This window comes from Podarcis muralis, chromosome 9, assembly GCF_964188315.1.
Source record: "Podarcis muralis chromosome 9, rPodMur119.hap1.1, whole genome shotgun sequence".
NCBI lineage: Eukaryota > Metazoa > Chordata > Lepidosauria > Squamata > Lacertidae > Podarcis > Podarcis muralis.
Genome location: NC_135663.1, coordinates 3,011,274 through 3,030,809, shown reverse-complemented (window position 1 = coordinate 3,030,809; position 19,536 = coordinate 3,011,274). Strand labels below are relative to the sequence as shown.

Here is a 19,536-nt window from a genome sequence, read left to right as displayed (position 1 = left end):
GGGGTGTTTCATGAGGGAAGAACTGAAGCCGGCTTTCAGAACTTCTGGGTGGATTCCATCCTGTCATGTGGCTTTACCACATGCTTGAGGGTTAGAATCATTGAATCATAGGATTGTAGAGTTGGAAGGGACTCAGAGGGTCATCTAGTCCAACCCTCTGCAATGCAGAAATCTCAAACTGAAGCCTCCATGACAGATTGCCATCTAACCTCTGCTTTAAAACCTCCATTAAAGGAGTCCACAACCTCCTGAGGGAGACTGTTCAACTGTTGAACCGCTCCTAGTGTCAGAAAGATGTTTAGTTGGAATCTCCTTTCTTGTAATTTGAAACCATGGGTCTGGACTTCTGGGTGCCATAGGAATGGCAGTTAGAGTGCAAGCCTGATTGTTCCAACAGGCTCGGTCTTTGCGAGGGGGTAGGGGAAGTGCTAAGGCTATGTGCACCCCTAAACAACCTAAAGGGATCTCTTTAGGCTCTGAAACGTGAGCACTCCCTCTCTCTCCTGAGTTGCTTTGAAAGGAGCGGGTGGGGGGGCAGATTGAGTCACTGAGTAAGTGCTCCAACTCAACCCAGCAAAGAAAAGCCTAAAGTTCCAGCTGACAGTGTTTACTTTTCCAAAAAACTGCAAAGCTGAAGAAATTCTTTGAACTCATTTGGATTGATCTGGCAATCTGATGCGAGGTTGAAACAGAACTCCATCCCAACCGCAGATTATTTTACTCTGCATGGGAATATTCTACAAGTGTAAGATTTCTTTTTTCTTGCTTTCCTGCTTATGACTGCTTATGACTAAATACCAAAGGATTATATTCCTAAGAAAACTTGCATAGAATATTTTATTGTGACTTTATTTAACATATGTTAAGGAATTTTGGTGGCCAAGAATGCAGGAAGAAATCAAGGAATATATCAAGGCGTGTGAAGTTTGCCAGTGAACCAGGAGGCCCCAGGAATCACCAGCAGGGTTGCTTCAACCACTCCCCCCCCCAAGGGCCATGGGAAGCAATATCAATGGACTTTATCAGCGACCTATCGGAGTCACTGAAACAGACAGTCATATGGGTAGTGGTAGATCTGTTCTCTAAGATGGGGCACTTCGTGCCCTGCAAGAAACTGCCTCCGATGTACGTGTACAAGCTGCACGGGTTGCAGCGAACGGTCATATCGGACAGGGGAACGCAATTTACCTCCCAGTTCTGGAGGAAACTGATGCAACTATTGAAGGTAGAAGTATGTCTTTCGTCGGCCAGGCACCCACATACAAACGGAGAGTCAGAGAGAATGAATGCCACCTTACAACAGTACCTACACTGCTACATGAATTATCAGCAAGATGACTGGATGGAGAAGTTGGCACTCGCCGAGTTTGCCCACAACAACGCAGTACACTCGTCTACACAACAGACTCCGTTCTTTGCCTGACCTGGCAGAGTATTTTGAAGGTCATTAGAACCCTGCTGGACCAAACCAAAGGCCTATCCAGTTCAGCATTCTGTTCTCACAGTGCCCAGCCAAGTGCCTAATTTTATGGTCCTTGTGAGGTTATCCAACAGCCATAGGATTTTGTAGACTTTCCTCTCCATGAACTCCTTGTTGCATCTGCAGGAACTTTAGCCGCTGTCCTTCCTTTGCAGTAAAAGGGATATAAAGGATCAGGTCAGGGAATGGTGGGATAGAACAAGCTATCTCTATCTCTATCTCTATCTATCTCTATCTCTATCTCTATCTCTATCTCTATCTCTATCTCTATCTCTATCTCTATCTCTCTCTCTATCTCTATCTCTATCTATCTCTATCTATCTCTATCTCTATCTCTATCATCTCTATCTCTATCTCTATCTCTATCTCTATCTCTATCTCTATCTCTATCTCTTATCTATCTATATTAACTATCATCTATATCTCTATATTTATATCTATCTATCAATCAATGAGACTTGGGATCTTCTTGATCCAAAAAAAATTCCCTTCTTCCAACACACCAACTCTACAATCATATCAATGGGAGGCTTTTAAAAAAATGCCTATGGGAGGAGAGGAGAGGAGAAGAAGAGCAGCCAGGTCCCATTTTCTGCCCTGCCCTCAAAACCCCAGCGTGTGTGCCTTGGAGCCTTATCAAAGGCTCGAGGTCATTAATTATTCATCGGAGGCAATTTCAAAGGCTCGGCTCAGAGGAAGATGAGGCCTTATCGGCTTGGCCAAGTGGAAATGCCGACAATTATACCCCACCCATCTGGCTAGGATTCCCCCGCAACTCTGGGTGGCTTCCAGCAGAATATAAAAATATAATAAAAGTCAAGTGTTAAAAACTTCCTTATACAGGATGTCTTCTTTTGTAGTTCCTAATTTCATTGACATCTGATGGGAGGCAGTTCCCCAGGGAAGGTGCTACTCTCATGAAGGCCTTCTGCCTGGTTTGTTGTAACCTCATTTACAGTGAAGGAGCAGCCAGAAGACCTTTGGTGCTGGACCTCAGTTTCCAGGCTGGATGATGTGGGTAAAGATGCTCCTTCAGATATACAGGGCCAAGTCTGTTAAGGTCAGCACCAACAGTTTGAATTATGCTCAGAAATGTACTGGGAGGCACCTTTAGGGCCAGTGTTATATGATTCTCATATATTTATGGAGAAAGACAGGATATAAACAGGATATAATTTTTGAATATTTTTATTGGTAGGTAGAAAAAGTTAATGGACCCCTGAACAGTTAAGTCCAGTCGAAGGTGACTATGGGGTTTCAGAGGTCATCTCGCTTTCAGGCCAAGGGAGCCAGCGTAGGTCCACAGTTTTCCGGTTCATGTGGCCAGCATGACTGGCATACAGAGGACTGTGACGAGTGCCAGAGCACACGGAAACACCGTTTACCTTCCAGCCACAGTGGAACCTATTTATCAATTTGCACTTTGGCATGCTTTTGAACTGCTAGGTTGGCAGGAGCTGGGACAGAGCAATGGGAGCTCACCCCGTCACAGGGATTCAAACCGCTGACCTTCTGATCGGCAAGCCCAAGAGGCTCAAACAAAAACACAACGAACAACAAAAGAAACAAGTGTACATAGTTATGAGGGGTTTCTAGCACATGAAGCTTATCAGAGTCCAATTCAGAGTTTGCGCAGATCTATCTTTCTTTCCAAGTACAGTTCTCTATGAGTTACCATTGGTTGAAGGTCTGCTGCATGCAGGGTTTTTTTGCATCTGGAACTCACTTGAACTCAGTTCTGACACCTCTCAGGTGGACACCATTGTGAGAGAGCAAGGGAGGTGTTCATGGTAGGTTCCAGTACCTTTTCAGTGTGGAAAAATAGCACTGGTGGCATGTATGTTTTGATGATGATACATTCATTAAATGTAGACCAAAAATGTTGAAATTTGAATATTTCTGTTCCTTGTCTTTCTGCTTTAACTTTGCAAATGAAGATTTACACTAATGCACTTTGCCATATTTCCTGGTACAAGTGTTGAGATAGGAAGCTTTCCAATATTACTAGCAGAGTTTATGAGGAGTAAGGATTCTTCTGGGGGATATGCTTTGAAGGTAAAGTATGTGCCCGGACTAAATAAAGGATTATATTCCTAAGAACACTTTGAAAAAAATAAGTAAGATATCAACTCTGAAACCAACATTTGCCTGGGTTTATGCTTTATGTGGAATGCTGATTGGCTAAAATGAGCAGCCAATCAGGAAATGGTATAGCTTAAATCGGAGGAGTTCTGGAATGCCTGACATCACAAGGGAGGTGGTTCTTAGCCAGTGGGAGGATGAAACAACCTTAAGAAGAAATTAGAGAAAAGATTGTTCCATGGCAACACCAAGGTATCCAAACAGAAAGAGGTCTGAGAGGTTGAACACTTTCCTTACAAGCTATGATATTTGCAGGGTCTCATTCCAGGGCCGAAAGGTCACCAAGAGGGAAAATGATAGGGAGCTTTTATTAACTACAGATGGTTTTTCTCTTTTAAATACTAGAACTCAGGGTCATCCAATGAAATTGAGTGGTGGAACATTCTAGGGCTGTGTACAGGTGCTGTCTTACCAGTTGGATCACTGTATTACTGGTTGTTTGGCCAATAGCAACCATCAGGCAAGCAAGAGGTTCTTTGGATTCCACTGGACGGAGACTCTTAGGTAGAGAAAAACTTCAATTAATTGGTAAACATTAGCAAAGAAATTGATCAGCAACGTAGAATAGAGTCTAATATAAAGCCAACAGTGACTGGAATAAACTATAAAGCTAGCAATATAACCAATAAGCAGAATGTCTTAGGCAACAATAATGATATTACAGATAGCATAGGTTCAGTTCTTTGTGTCTGCCCAGCCAATGAAGATTTGGAAGGTTTATCTGGGATACTTCAGGCTGGCAGGTGGACATTCTCTTCACATTCTGGCATGAAGTATAGAACAATGTATCAAGATCTCCCTGTCCCCTTCAGCTGCTGGCCCTTATATAGTCCATAGTGAAGGTCTCATGCCAAGCTGACAACAAATGTAATTCATGATGTTAATTCCATTCTCATCCTCCCAGCCTGGGAGTCAACACATATGGGCATGAGAGCCTTCATTTGCATTCTTTATCTTTATGGTTCGGTCAAAAAAAGGTTACTTTCCTTGTTCCCAGAGAACTGCTTCCTCCTTCCTTCCCCTATGTAGTCAAGTGTTTGATAGCTGGCCAAGCCATGAAGTTCCTTTCACTTCTTCTCCAACAGCCATGTTCCTTATATTAAAGCTCCAGGTACATTGCAAACCAGGAGCACCACATTCTGTTTTATTCCCTGGCAATACAGGTGCCCTGCTCTGATTCATGGGCCCAGTTTGTCAATCCAGATCCAGATCATGATCCAGAAAATACAATTTTTTGGAAAAAGCTATTTACTAGCATATCAGGGACTGCTAGCTCAGATGGCTTTGAAATGGGATTAGACAACAGCCCTCTTTCTTTCTTTAAGCCACAGCATCAGATGTCAGGCTGGGTTTCACAAAAAGAAAACAAAATGGCACACTTGGGGAGCCTGGGTAACAGCTTCCCCTCTACTTCTTTCCCAGGTCCAACTCATGGTCTCCAAAGTCTTGCTAGATTCAATTGGATTTATAGGCATCCAACTGAGACCAGATCTAGTACTCCATCTTTTCTGATGATCAGGAGGCAGTTATATAATTAAATGTATATACCTTCCTTAAAGGGTGGGGAGCATGTTATTGGTCTACAACTTCTGTCATCCCCAACCATTGACCATGATGCCTGTGATGGAGGGAATTGGCACCCAGGAACATCTGAAGACCTCAAATGATAATGATAATGATAACAATTTACTATTTATACCCCGCCCATCTGGCTGGGTTTCCCCAGCAACTTTCTGGGTGGCTGCCAGCAGATTAAAGACAAAATAAACAAAATAAAACACCACACATTAAAAACTTCCTTAATAGATTCCACATTATCTATTAAATGGTGAACATCTTACTGGAGTCCTGTAAACTAGATGTCCAGGAGTTTAGAGAGGAATAGGATGCAAAATGAGAATGTGCTATATTACTAAAAAAAAAAAAAATAAATGCCTTGGAATCCATATGGAACATTCTTTTGGTTTAAAACTGAGATTGATCCAGCAAAAGGAAAAGAGAGAGACAATTCAATTATGTTGGACTCAACAATGTCTTCATGGGAAAGGATTGTCTAATACTGATAGAGGCCGCTTTCTACCTAATGTGCTCATAGTCTTATTCTCCATTTGTTTTTATCTGATTCTAGATTGTTGCTTCACAGACAAAACTGAGAGGATGGAGAAGCCAGCACCCGCAAAGCCTGCAAAGCCCAAAAAACCCACAAAGCGTACAGCACCAGCAGAAGCACCAGCAGAAGCACCAGCAGAAGCACCAGCAGAAGCCCCAGCGGAGGCAGAACAACCTGCAACTATAACTGATGGTCTGTATACAGCGCAGTCATATGGGATGAGGTTTCTCATAAAGTAGTGGAATGCGCAAGAAATGCACAGCTTCCGTCTGCTTCTTTTCCAGGTCCAGCTTGTGGTCTCCAAAGTCTTTTTGGGGTTTTTAAAAATTGATTTATTTGGTAAAATTTTACAATCACATATCAACATACAAAATAAAAACACGATTCCATAGAATCTCCTGGACTTCCCCCCTCCCCTTTGTGGGTCCTATTGTTAGTCATTTCCTCCTGCATCTTTTATAATAATGCAAACATTTACATTTCTACATGTGTATCTACTTTTATAATTATGTTCTTGTAATAGGGAGATTAAGTGCAGGACAACAAAAGTGAACATGGTGAACTCTCCTACTTGATGAGAGACTTATGCTCCAACGAATGTGTTCATACTCTGATCCTCCATCTTATAATGGCTTGTTGTTTCACAGACAAAACTGAAAGGGTGGAGACGCCAACACCCGAAAAGGGTGCAGAGTCAATAGATAATGAAGCATCCAGAAAGGATTCAGCAACAACAACAGCAGCAGCAGCAGCAGCTGAAACTCATGGTCTGTATACAGCACAGTCATATGGGATGAGGTTTCTCATAAAGTAGAGGAAGGCATGGGAAAGGGAAGTTGATGGAGAGACAGGCAGAGAGTGGAGCCAGTCAGTTTGTGCTAGGGAGGAGTGCAGAGAAAAACCCACACAGCTCTTTGGGTGCCAGAGATCCACGAAGCCCCATAGAAACCCCAGGATTCAGCCCACTCTTGGCTGCTGGCTGTGGTGTTCCTTTACTGTGTGCAGCTAGGAATGTCTCCACCATTAGGCAGAATGAGCCAGTTGCCTTAGGGAGCAGGTGCTGAGGTGGGCAGAGATGGGTAGACCACACAAGCTGCACTGCACCTTCTCAGTTAGTCTGCTGCCCCATCAGCAGCATCAAAATAAGAGCCAATGGCCAGCCCAGCCCAGCTTCTGTATGTGGCATTATGTGCACAGAGGGAGCATCTTGTCATTTGTTTGGGGAGCAGAAAATCATTTAGTACCAGACGCTACTGTTTTCTGATCCAGAAATTGGTCAGAAAAGTTCCCTCAAGCAGCAAGGCATCTCGCTTTGCTTCCTCCACCTGCTTATCCTCCCAAGGGCCCACCCCCTGAACAATGGACTGTCTCTGGCTGATGGCTGCCACAGCATATGGAACCCTTTTTCCTGGGCTGGGAATGGTATGTTGGTTACTGATGGTTAAAGCAGAATTTTCTTTCTTCTAGCATCTGGTTTTCAGAGCATGGTTGCTTTCATCACATCTCCAACGGGTGAAAGATTTGTCGTACTTGAGATTTTCATCCTCACTGCCATGACACTCCTGATTTTCCTTCTATGTAAGTACATAATTAGCATACTTTGCAATTAATATCACGGGCTTTGCTTCAATGCCAACAGCATTTCCAAAAAGAGATGGCAGTATCCACCTCCCTGAATAAGTGAGTTCCAGCACTTGGAACAGAAGCACAGGCTAACACAAGTCCCTGGAACACCCTGGACAATTCCCTTTCCCAGTTGCCATTCTCTGCTCCTTTCCCAACTAATCCTCATTTACTGGGAGAGAGCCCTCATTCCTGGTCCACATCACCCTGCCCTCTGCTAGGGCTCCAGTCTCCTGAAGGAAAGTGCTTGGGGAAAACAGGCTGCAAAGGATAAGGCCATAGCCAAAGTGGGTGGGTCCAGAGCCTACCTAAATATTGAGATATATGCAGGGCTTTTTTCAATCGGAATTCATCAGGACTCAGTTCCAGCCCCTCTCAGGTGGGCTCTGTTGCCAATCTAAGAGAACAAGGGAGATATTCAAGGTGAATTTGCCACCTCTTTCTCCAGAAAAATAGCACTGGAAAAATGAACACATGACCTATTTGCCAAGCTAATTCATTTTTAAAGGGCACTCAAAGTAATCAAAGCTTGGAGTGGAATGAACCAAATTATCTAAGAATTTGCATATTTTGAGCATACAGCAGGGCATGAGGTAGCTTGGCAAATGCAAGTCTCTAGGACAAAGAGGACAGGTGTATCTAGACACCAAAAAATCTAAAGCTTTCAAAGGAAGGCCAACCATCTGATGACAGAAGGAACAGGCCAAATGGAAACAGGACTTCAGACCAGCAGGGCAGCCACAATCAAGGGACAGGAAACATCAATATAAGGGCTGGGAGCAGAAAATATTAATAGAACTCAGATTTATGTTTTTGTTGATTTGATTTTTTATTCACTCTTCTCCCTAAGCTCCCAGGGCACGTTACAAGTCAGCATTTAAAATTCAATGTTAAAAGCAGTTTGACACCAAGTATCCCCTCCCCCAGCTCATCAGTCCAGGGTGCTAGAACGCAATTTCTTCATTTCTTTTCTACCTACCTCCTCCTTAGATCAGAAGGAAATGAAAAAAAGAGTGGAGATTGAAATGGCAATGAACATGATTCGAAACATTGTTGTTGGGATTGATTCAAACTATAACGACAAGGATGGTAAGCATTTTATATACAAATCCTCACTTTTGCTAGAACGTGTTTAGTTTAAACAAACTTCAATTCCTTTAGTTCACTTTGGGATTCATATTGTGTGAGCAAAACACATATTCAATGAAACTCATCACCCAATAGAGTTTATCACGGTTTCATTGCTCAGCAGGAACAAAAGCAGATGGTTGTGATTCTCACATCCCCCCACTAGAAATGCTGTCCTCCCCCATCACACTGTTAATTCACAATGTTTGTGCTAGTGCTAGATTTTAGCACTGGCACAAGGGAACTTTGCCCCCACTTCTCCCTGCATGCCATCACCAAAACTGCTCCCCAGGGTGGGGAAAACTTCAGAACAGAATGGAGGGAAAGGGACTGAAGATTGCATTGCACAAGGAGAAATCCTTGCAGTGACGTAACGTCCTGCTTAGTTCTCTGTGGACTGCAACTCAATATTCATCAAAAAAAAGAGTTTGGGTGCCTGTATTTTATTAGATTTCAGAAAGCATAATTGAAAACCGTAAAGTAATCTTTGTATGTCGGGACACGGGTGGCGCTGTGGGTAAAAGCCGAAGTGCCTAGGGCTTGCCGATCAAAAGGTCGGCGGTTCGAATCCCTGCAGCGGGGTGCGCTCCCGCTGCTCGGTCCCAGCGCCTGCCAACCTAGCAGTTCGAAAGCACCCCCGGGTGCAAGTAGATAAATAGGGACCGCTTTCTAGCGGGAAGGTAAACGGTGTTCCATGTGCTGCGCTGGCTCGGCATATGCAGCTTTGTCATGCTGGCCAGGTGACCCGGAAGTGTCTCTGGACAGCGCTGGCCCCCGGCCTCTTGAGTGAGATGGGCACATAACCCCAGAGTCTGTCAAGACTGGCCCGTTCGGGCAGGGTTACCTTTACCTTTACCTAATCTTTGTATATTTGGCTTTACTGTGGGACTCGAGGCGGGAATAATAATAATAATAATTTATTATTTATACCCTGCCCATCTGGCTGAGTCTCCCCAGCCACTCTGGGCGGCTCCAGCCCAGAGTTTTGGAATTGTTTTGTGACCCTGTGATTCCCAACAGAAAAGGAGGACAAAGGAGGGGAATATAAAAGATACTTCATGAGCCACTTTTAATATAAAAGTATAGGATAGTGGATTTCATGGGTCTTTGATGTAATCCAGCTGCAGGGGTCTTCTGAGGCTTTCCATTGGTGATCAAGTCTGCCCTCATATTCATAAGAACCCCATCCTGGAGCTCTGCTTCTTGATTCAGGCTAGAGTGTTCCAAAATGTTTGAAAATGGTTTCTTAATATTTGCAGATTGTTATTTCAGATACTCCTGCCTTAAACTGTTTCAAACCTTTAGACTTCCAAATACTCGCTGCAGCTCAAAACTTATCAGAGGAAATGCGGTATCTTGCCAAAAGAAATGATCAACTGCAAAAGGAAATTGGTAAGCTACCCTATGATGCTGAAGAATTGTAGCGCAGTGGGAACCTGCCCTGAGTCTGCACCAGCTGAAAGGTGTGAAAACTCTTACTACCAGAGCAGAGTGCTGCCCTTCTTTGCACCTGGCCACCCTAGGGAAACATCAGAGAAATTCAGTTCAACTCTCCTGATCTGCTGAATTGATTTAGCTTCTATGGTGAGGAAAGAAAAGACTGCCATTCTTTGCTATAGAAGAGACAATCAAAACAGCTCAGCTAAAAGACCTGTCCTTTATTATATTCACCCATGGGAGAGAGATTCTTGAACAGCACTCCCGAGGCAACTTCCACTAACTTGCTCAGAGAGACTGCTGGGCAGTGGGGTGGTTGGTGCAACAGCAAAATTTCTCCCCAGTTTCACAAGCCCATCATCAGAAAGGAGCCCTCAAGCCCCCTCACATAGTGAATTGGCTCATTGGCATGTGGGTTAGAATACCTGTGGACAATAGCAACCCTCTCTCTACCCAGTACTCAGACCGCCAAAGCTAGGTCAGGATAGGGTCCTCCATTTATCTGCACAGGTCTCTAAGGTGGGCTCTCCTTCACTGGAAACACTTCCTAAATAGGTAATGAATTTTAGGTGGGTTCCCACCAAGCAAGACCCAGTGATAACAGCAAGAACCTTTTACTGGACAACAGGGGCAAAGCAAATGCTTACAGACATTTCTGAAAGCCTAGGCCACTCCCACTCTCATTGTGCTTGTCTGCCTAAACTCCCAAGCTGAGAATCATAACTGAGAGTTTAAGGGCCAATGGCAATAGCCCAAATCCTGAAATGTCCTGTGATTGGATATCATGTATCTAATCAGAACCCAGGGGCTCAGAATCCTTAGTGCAGACTCAAGCTAAGGCAAACACAGACCACTGAATACATAACACCCCTCCCTCTTAGGCACAAAACTGCATCCCCGTCAACACACCTAGTCATCAAAGTGGTGAGGGCAGTGCCTCACCCTCTGGGAGTGGTGAAGCTTGGGTCCTTAGGCATGCCAATGAAGCTGCAGCTGTTGTCATGGGTGTCACTGATGTCATTGACTCTGCACTGTCTGGTGGTGCAGTGTTGGGGCCCCATTCCTCAGCCCTACCCTGGGCCGCAGGGTTCTCATCGGGTGCATCAGTCTATGAGCCAGGCTGATCATTCACCTTGTCCCTGGGCTCAGGTGTGGGAGCAGTGACTGGAGCTGGGGCATCAGCCAGACGGTGGGGTGTTTGGTCCACATGCTGGCAGTGGACCTGAGCATCTGGTGTGGCAGCCTTGTAGGAGCCTGGCCCAGTGCCCTGGTAACAGTGGTGGAGAGCAAGGCAGGACAATCCCCATAGTTCTGGATGTAGACAGGGTCATCAGGGGCGAAGGAACTGGGGGCCGCTGGAGCCTCTCAGCCAAGAGGTTGATCAGATGCCAGATTAGGGTGCAACCAATCCAGGAGTAATACCAGTTTCGAGTTCATAAGGAGCTCTGCTGGGCTTCAACTATTCAATGCAGAGTTTGAATGTGCTGCTGTAGCAGGAAATCCACTAGGCAATTGTTCCAGCCCCCTGGGCAATCCAGTTGAAGGATTTTGTGATGGTCCTCATCATTCTCTAAGATCGCCCATTCATTGATGGGTAGAACAGTGCTGCTGTGACATGCCGGATTAGGTCGTAGGCCATGAACTTCTGTAACTTGGCTGACATGAACTGTACTCCATGATCAGACATGATGTTGTCTGGCAGGCTGTGTATGGTGAAGAAAGACCCGCAGCAGGGCCCAGAATACGATCCTGGAGGTCATTGCTGACACTGCCACCACCTTGAGCCACTTTGACAAGGAGTCCACAATGATGAAGAATGTCTGACCTTGATATGGGCCAGCAAAACTAATGCGGAGTCTTGACCATGGTGTGTGTGTTATCTCCTACTGTCGGATTGTGGCCTGAGGCATGTCTGGTTAAGACTGGCAGTGCTGGACCCACTCTTCTACTGCAGAATCAATGCCTGGCCACCAGATGTAGCTACTGGCCAGAGCTTTCATATGGACAATGCCTGGGTGACTCAGATGGAGAGCCTCCAGCACTCTGGTCCACAGCTTAGCAGGGATCATGACCCGGTTTCCCCACAGAAGGCATCCCTTGTGGACTGACAACTTATATTGCCGGGAGACAAATGGGGAGTATTCTGTTGGGATACTGCCAGGGAGATAACGTCCATCTGAGCCCCCAAGCCGGCTGGCGGACGATCCATCAACCTCCCGTAGTCACGCAGTCACGCAGTATCAGCAATTAGCGACACGAAGCCTTAGAAATAGATTGCCACATTCCTAGGCTGGTGCACACTCTTTCAGCAGAATCCACACAGCAAAAGATGCACAGCAGGGGAGCATATTTACAGTTTATTCAACGTTGGTCAGAACAAAGAAAAGACATGACCATCTGCTTCAGCGTCCAAGCACAGACAGAGAAAACGAAAGCAATAGCAAACATAAACATCCTGTAACAGGAAATACGCAGACTCTGTGACTCACAAAAGCCTGCTCCCTTTTAAGGTGGAACGGAAATATCCTAACATCAAGGCAACCCACTAGCAACCCCCTCCACACCCAGTTGAGGACTCGAGAGATGGCGCAACGCTTCACCAAGTGTGTGGCGACATCCGTGGCATGGAGCGGCAGCTGAGGCAGAGTCTCTAGCAGTATCACACTGAGGACTGGAGATGGGTCGGAGTCTATGCCTGGCAAAGGCAGGTAGCTTAGGGCATCTGTGTGGCAAAGACTCTTGCCATGGTGGTGGTGCAGCACATAGTCATATGCCTTGAGAAAGATGGACCACCTTAGCATCCTCAGGGACAGGATCTGGGGCGTCTGCTATGCAGGAGCGCAAAGGCCCAGCAAAGGCTTGTGGCCAGTCATGATCGTGAAGTGGTGGCCATAGATGTAGTCATGGAACTTCTTCACTTCTGCCACAATAGCAAGGGCCTCCATTTTGATTTGGGTGCAATTACATTCTGTGGATGAATAAGTTCTGGAGTAGAATGCATTGGGGGCTTCCCACCCATTTGGCAACTGGTGGCTCAGGACTGTGCCAATTCCACATGGAGAGGCATCACAGGCAAGCACAACGGGCTTGGTCTCATCAAAATGGGTAAGGACACTGTCAGAGGAGTGCAGGTGTTCAACAGCATTGAAAGCAGCATTCTGAGCATGGCCCCAGATCCAAGGAGATTTCTTGTCCAAAAGCAAGTGCAGGTCCTCCACGATTGCAGCCTTGTGTGGGAGAAAGGAGTGGCATGATTGGATATCATGTATTGAATCAGAACACAGGGGCTCAGAATCCTTAGTCCATATTCAAATTCAGGCAAGCACAGAACACTGAATACATAATAGGTAAAGTGATTACAGTGGTGCCTCGCAAGACGAAAAGAATCCGTTCCGCGATTCTCTTCGTCTAGCGGTTTTTTCATCTTGCGAAGCAAGCCCATTGACAGCTTAGCGGATTAGCGCTACAGTGGTCTAGCGGCTTTCAGCGATCAGCTGTTAAGCGGGTTATCAGCGGAACAGCTGATAGGCGGCTTAGCGGCTTAGGAAAAGGGGGGGGAGCGGAAAAAGCCCGCGGGGACGCGCAAGATTTTTTCGTCTTGCAAAGCAACCCCATAGGGAAATTTGTTTTGCGAAGCGCCTCCAAAACGGAAAACCCTTTCGTCTAGCGGGTTTTCCGTCTTGCGAGGCGTTCGTCTTGCGGGGCACCACTGTATAAAATAGTTTATAAAGCTTTAGATGCGAGAGCAGAGAAGGGGAACAAATGCAGATTGCGTCACTTGTACATAAAAACAAGTGAAGGATGGTCAGCACCAAAACACACATTTCATGAGAGTTGTATAATGCCATTTCCCCTCTTTTTCTTTGACGTTGGGAAAAATGATTGCCTTTAAAGAAATTATGCCAAAATCAGACCTAAACCCTGATTGAAATGGATCTAGAAAATCAGTTACCTCCAAGGGCACCCGGATCTGGTCCACGACTACCCACTCAAGAACCTTACCCAGGAAGTATCCTTACTTTAAAGATACTCTACCAAAAGTTTTAGAAAAGATACGGGACTTTGGGCAGGTCACAGGTTCTAAATTAAATTTAAATAAGACGAAGGGATGCAGGTGGCGCTGTGGGTTAAACAACAGAGCCTAGGACTTGTCGATTAGACGGTTGGTGGTTTTGGCTAAAAATATGATGGAGAAAGAAAAAAAAGATTTACAACAGAAAACAGATTTAGTTATACATAAAACAGGAAAATATCTAGGAGTTTTGTTAACAGCTAAGAATACTAATTTATATAAGGACAATTATGAGAAGGAATGAAAGAAATAAAAGAAAGACAGAGTTATAGGGAAGAATGAACTTATCATTTTGGGGAAGAATATCTTTGAAAAAATGAATGTACTACCAAGAATGTTATTCTTATTTCAATCAGCCCCGGTAATAGGCAGTGTCGGATACTTCGAGCAATGGCAAAAGGACATTTCCAGGTTTATCTGGCAAGGGAAGAAACCAAGGATAAAATATAAATTATTAACAGATGCAAGAGAAAGAGGAGGTTTCTCCCTGCCGGATCTGTAATTCTATTATGAAGCATCCTGTTTCTGCTGGATCTGGGATGCTGGATCACACTGGAAAGTGCAGACATTCTAGATTTAGAAGGACATGATAATAGATTTGGATGGCATGCATACCTATGGTATGAAAAAGCAAAGGTTCATAAAGCATTTCAGAATCATATAATAAGAAAATTGATTTTCAGCGTATGGGAAAAGTATAAAAATCTATTTGAGGAAAAAAACACCCTGGTGGATTTTCCCTTTGGAAGCAATATCTTTGAGAAAAGTGAACATAAGAGCCATAGATAATTGTAAACTGAAGTAGAAAATCAGTTAAAATTAAAAGATTTTTAAGAGATAAGAGAACTAGCAACAGATTGGCTATAGTATTTTCAAGTGAATGATATCTTCAAGAGAGATTTTAGTCATACGATATCAAGATTCCAAAAAGAACTTTTAGAAAATAGTACTAAAACATCTTTCCAAAATGTATAACCTGCTCCTAGAATGGCATACAAAGGACAAACAGGTTAAATAGGTTGTGATAAACTGGGCAAAGGACTTAGGACATAACATACAAATAGAAGATTGGGAGAGGCTATGGAAAACAGATTTGAAATTCACAGCATGTTGTACGCTGTAAGAAAATTATATGAAAATGATGTGTTGGTGGTATCCAACTCCTACTAAGTTATCCAAAATGGATAGAACAAGCTCTAAAATTTGTTGGGAATGTAAAGAGAAGGAGGGTAGCTTTTATCATATGTGGTGGTCATGCAAGATAACAAAGTCTTTCTGGGAAGTGATATATAATGAATATATAATAATATATAATGAATTGAAAAAAAATGTTTAAAGTTACATTTGTTAGAAAACCAGAAGCATTTCTGTTAGGAATCACAGGTTCTGATATTCCAAAAGACCAGAAAGGACTGTTTATGTATGCGACAACTGCTGCAAGGATGCTACTAGCCCAAAGATGAAAAGAAGCAACAGTTCCGAGCAAGGAAGAATCACAAACTCTGCTGGACTATCCTGAAAAGGCAAAAGTGACTGGCAGACTCAGGAATCAAGAAGACAGTGACTAAAAAAGCTCTCCCCTCCCTGCTAGTTTGTATCAGCCACAAAGGGCAGGGGCCAGAGTGCAAGTGGTTGTCCTGACCGATCCAAGCACCTTGTCCGCATTCTTGAACCATACTGACTGAAACACACCCATCACAATGGAAACAGACTCTGCTCTGGACACCCTTCGAGATTCATCTACTGTAATAGAAGGGTCAAGATGCAAGCAATTTTATCCTCCAAATGCTTTGCAAACAAGTCACAGAAAGCTGCTTTCAGTTCTACCATCTCCATCGGGCCAGACTGCAGCAGGGCCTGCACTACCTGGGAAAGCTCTAGCTGGATGGCACAATGGAGGAAATGGAGGAAGCAAAGCAAGCCTTCTTTGTAGCCTTTACTGCCACTTGTTAGGTTTGAGGATGAGCCCTTACTAGTAGTCGATTGCATTCAACCAGAGTTTCTTCCACACGCGTTAAAGCCATCTCCCAGCTTCTTTCTTCACCCTAACTTCTGCACTATGCCAGGGGGCAAAACAGGCTGCATGAAGCGGGAAAGGGCATTCAGGGCCAATTGTGTCAATGGTCCAAGCCAAGTCAGAGGGCCTTCTGGGTAGCTGTGCCCACACTGTGGCACTCCCTCCCACCAGATGTCAAGGAAATAAACGACTACATGACTTTCAGAAGACATCTGAAGGTAGCCTTGTGCAGATAAGTTTTTAATGTTTTGTGTACAATTGTGTTTTAATTTGTTGGAAGTCACCCAGAGTGGCTAGGGGAAACAAAAAAGCATGTAAATGAAGTAGTAGTAGAAGTAGTAGTAGTAGTAGTACTGAAGTTGAGGCTCCAATACTTTGGCCACCTCATGAGAAGAGAAGACTCCCTGGAAAAGATCCTGATGTTGGGAAAGATGGAGGGCACAAGGAGAAGGGGACGACAGAGGACGAGATGGTGGGACAGTGTTCTCGAAGTGGCCAGCATGAGTTTGACCAAACTGCGGGAGGCAGTGGAGGACAGGAGTGCCCGGCATGCTCTGGTCCATGGGGTCACAAAGAGTCAGACATGACTAAACTAACAAAAACTAAACAAAAACAACAACAGTAGTCAGTTGTGCCAGAGCTTGGTCAAAGCTCAACAGGAGCACCAGTCAGATCAGCTGGAAAATCCCCCAGAGCCATTTGGAAGCTCACTGGATTTATCCTGTCAGCTCAGGCAGGGAGACAGCTAGGCAGCAAAGCGGGTGGTAAACCTGCAGAATCCCTCATCTGTCCCAGTTGCCCAATATCAACAACACACTCTAGAGTCCCCTTTCCCCTCCACAACTCGACAGAGAGCCTGGAGAGAGAAAGAGAATTTTGATAAACCACAGCTACTCCCCCTTCCCAACCTTCACATTGAAGGAATGGGTTTCCCAAACCCAAAACTGACTGTGCAGGCAGTTTGAAACTGCACCAAAATCCCTGTTTTTCCTTAGCTAAAATCCATTAACTTGAGCTCTGAGCTCAATGTATAAACAAAAGCGTGGCTGTATAAAAACGTGCTCAGAGCCATCTCCTTTATCAGTTTGTGACGGCAAGGATGACCTTGGCTGTTCAGTAGAACACGGATGACACATCTAGGTCTTATCTTATGTCCTGGACACACTCTGACGCGCAGACCTAGTCTGGGAACAGTGCCAGAGTGTGTTCTTGGAGTTGGTGACCTCTTGCTCCAAGATAAGAGTATAAGAACAGGAATATCATTTTATGGTCAGAAGTACAGGAAGGAAAACCCTTTTATGGTTAAGAGTAACCAGAGCAGGAACATCTGTGATGTCAACCTGCGTGTACAAGCTGACGTGCTTGGATTCCTGGGGAAGGGGGAGAGGGTGCCTAGAGGATATCTATACTGCATGAAATCTCTCATTTCTTTGGACTTGCTGTGGACTGACCACGCAAGTGCCTTTCTGCTGTTCCGGAGAGCAGAAATAAAGAACTCTTTTTCTGAACCAACCCTCGGTGTCATTTGACTTCCTTCCTCCCTTCCGGGAGCAACGCAGAGCCCACCAATCGGTAAAGTCTAATAAGGCTACAACGTCTGCCCTAATTGTGCCCTAAGTATCCAGGTGGAAACAAGTGGGTGAGGCCCCTGGGGTTCAGATAAGGCCTGTGAGGGGACTTTGTCTATTCCCTCAAACGAAAGGTTCTTCACTGTGCTTCCAGCTATGCCCCCCCCCCCAGTATTTACTGCAGCATCATAAAGTGGTTGAAGAGTTAACGTTGCTCTTATTTTAATCTTTTTGAGCTTCCTAGATGAATATATGTTATCATGTGGCCGCAGAAATGAACTTAAGAAAAATAATTGAAATCTGCACAGAAATACAAGTTTGTTCCCCTTAAATTCCCTATCTTGTTTTCTTTTTCTCTTCGTCTCGTCCTCTGGCTTGACTCAAAGACATCCTTACTAGAAACTTGAAAGATGGCTGGGTTATATTTTCAAATGCGTTCTATCTGTTTTCTGCTGAGCTACGCTCATGGGTGGATTCCCAAAAAAAGTGTGAGAGGGAAGGCGCCAAGCTCATTTCTATAGAAACAGTGGAAGAACAGGTGAGCATCAAAGCCAAGTATTGAAAAAGGTAGGGGATCTCCTTGAGGCAAAGGGATCCTATCATCACTATCCAATTAAGAAGTTCCAATACACCTATATGCAGCCAAGACAGCAACTCCATCAGTCAAGCTAAGGGGTGGGTGGGGCAGGGACAAGCTGCTACCATCTGGGGTTAACTAAGATTTCTTAGAGCCGCTGAACTCTAATAGCCTGAACCTGGCAGTCAGGAAGGAGGTCTTGAAGGAAGAGGAGGAGTAGATACCTGAAGGGAATCTATCCCTTGGATTTCCTGTAGATTCGTCCTCTGCTCTTTGAGATGTACTGAGTGCTTAGAAAAAAGGCTTCCCTCACCACCCTAACCTTCTGGCATGAGAGTATCATGGAGATGACTCTAGAGGAGCTTGCAAGGTATATCCCTCTCCCAGCCCCTTAGCCCAGGCAGAGGGGCTACTGGGATGCTGCAGAGCCCAGACATGGCTGAGACCCCACCATCAGCCCATCAAGCATACCACAACCAGACTGATTCCAGTGTCTCTGGTACCAAGAAACACGCATGGGTACCAAAATTAGAGTATTTGCTACACAGGTCACTGTCCCACTGGTATCAAGATGTTCTATGGCAAAGTTATTTATAGTATCTGGAAATTTTAACTCTGTGTCATGACTGGAAGACATATGTAGTCAGTATTGGTGAGGGCAGGTGAAGTTACCCTTCACTACGGTATTTCACCTTTGGAATACTTCCTTGATTTCATCATCAATCATAAGCATCATCATAATTTGGACCAGGGGGACAATAGTGCATCCTCCATACCAAAATTATTCTTGGTGCTTGATGCAACCATACTTGGAATACTATGTATAATTTTGATCATTGCTTCCCAAAAAAATATGGATTGGGTCTTCAATTGTGTCACCTGCTCCTTTTGAAATGTTTTTGTTTTATGTCTGTTCAATGTCTGCAAAGGATTATAGTCTCCCCAAGAAAGGGAAATTGTCTAGAAAGGTTTTGGGATGCTCCTCATTCCTACTGAAGTTTTCTGTTTTTTCTTTCTCTCCACTCCTACCGTAGTTTTTTATAAACCATGAAGTAAAAGGTCGTAGAAAGGCTTTTTGGATTGGACTCTTTAAAGACAAGAATATGGAATGGAAATGGCTATCAGGCAAACTACCTGAAGACGAGTAAGTTTTTGAAGAAATATTTGCTAATGGCATGAATTCCAAAAAGTTGCAGATTCTGTTTATATAATTGATCCTTTCCCTCTCCAAATATATTTTGCCATGCAATTTTCTCTACTACCAAAGACCTACATATGTACTCCTCCACATCATTGCCCAGGTGAGTGACTGCTGCTTCTCACTAGGCTGCAGAGGCAGAAAGGCTACTCTTCCTGCTTCTCTAACCTAATGAATGTGGTAA

General features: G+C 44.5%; 1 protein-coding gene across 1 annotated transcript; it reads left to right on the top strand.

Moving 5' to 3' along the window:
• Window positions 1-5,779: 5,779 nt before the first annotated feature.
• On the top strand, window positions 5,780-19,302 carry LOC144328921 (C-type lectin domain family 10 member A-like). Its single transcript, XM_077934585.1, has 6 exons — window positions 5,780-5,924; window positions 7,200-7,310; window positions 8,283-8,444; window positions 9,789-9,875; window positions 17,964-18,115; window positions 19,189-19,302. The coding sequence occupies exons 1-6, from the start codon at window positions 5,780-5,782 to the stop codon at window positions 19,300-19,302; spliced, it is 771 nt and encodes a 256-aa protein (XP_077790711.1).
• Window positions 19,303-19,536: the final 234 nt, after the last annotated feature.

Bases quoted from the DNA above. Each gene is read 5' to 3' on its own strand.
- LOC144328921 (XM_077934585.1), top strand. From the start codon at position 5,780: ATGGAGAAGCCAGCACCCGCAAAGCCTGCAAAGCCCAAAAAACCCACA. The intron at 8,445-9,788 runs GTAAGCATTTTA...TCAAACCTTTAG, and splicing joins AAACTATAACGACAAGGATG to ACTTCCAAATACTCGCTGCA. The intron at 9,876-17,963 runs GTAAGCTACCCT...CTTGACTCAAAG, and splicing joins TCAACTGCAAAAGGAAATTG to ACATCCTTACTAGAAACTTG.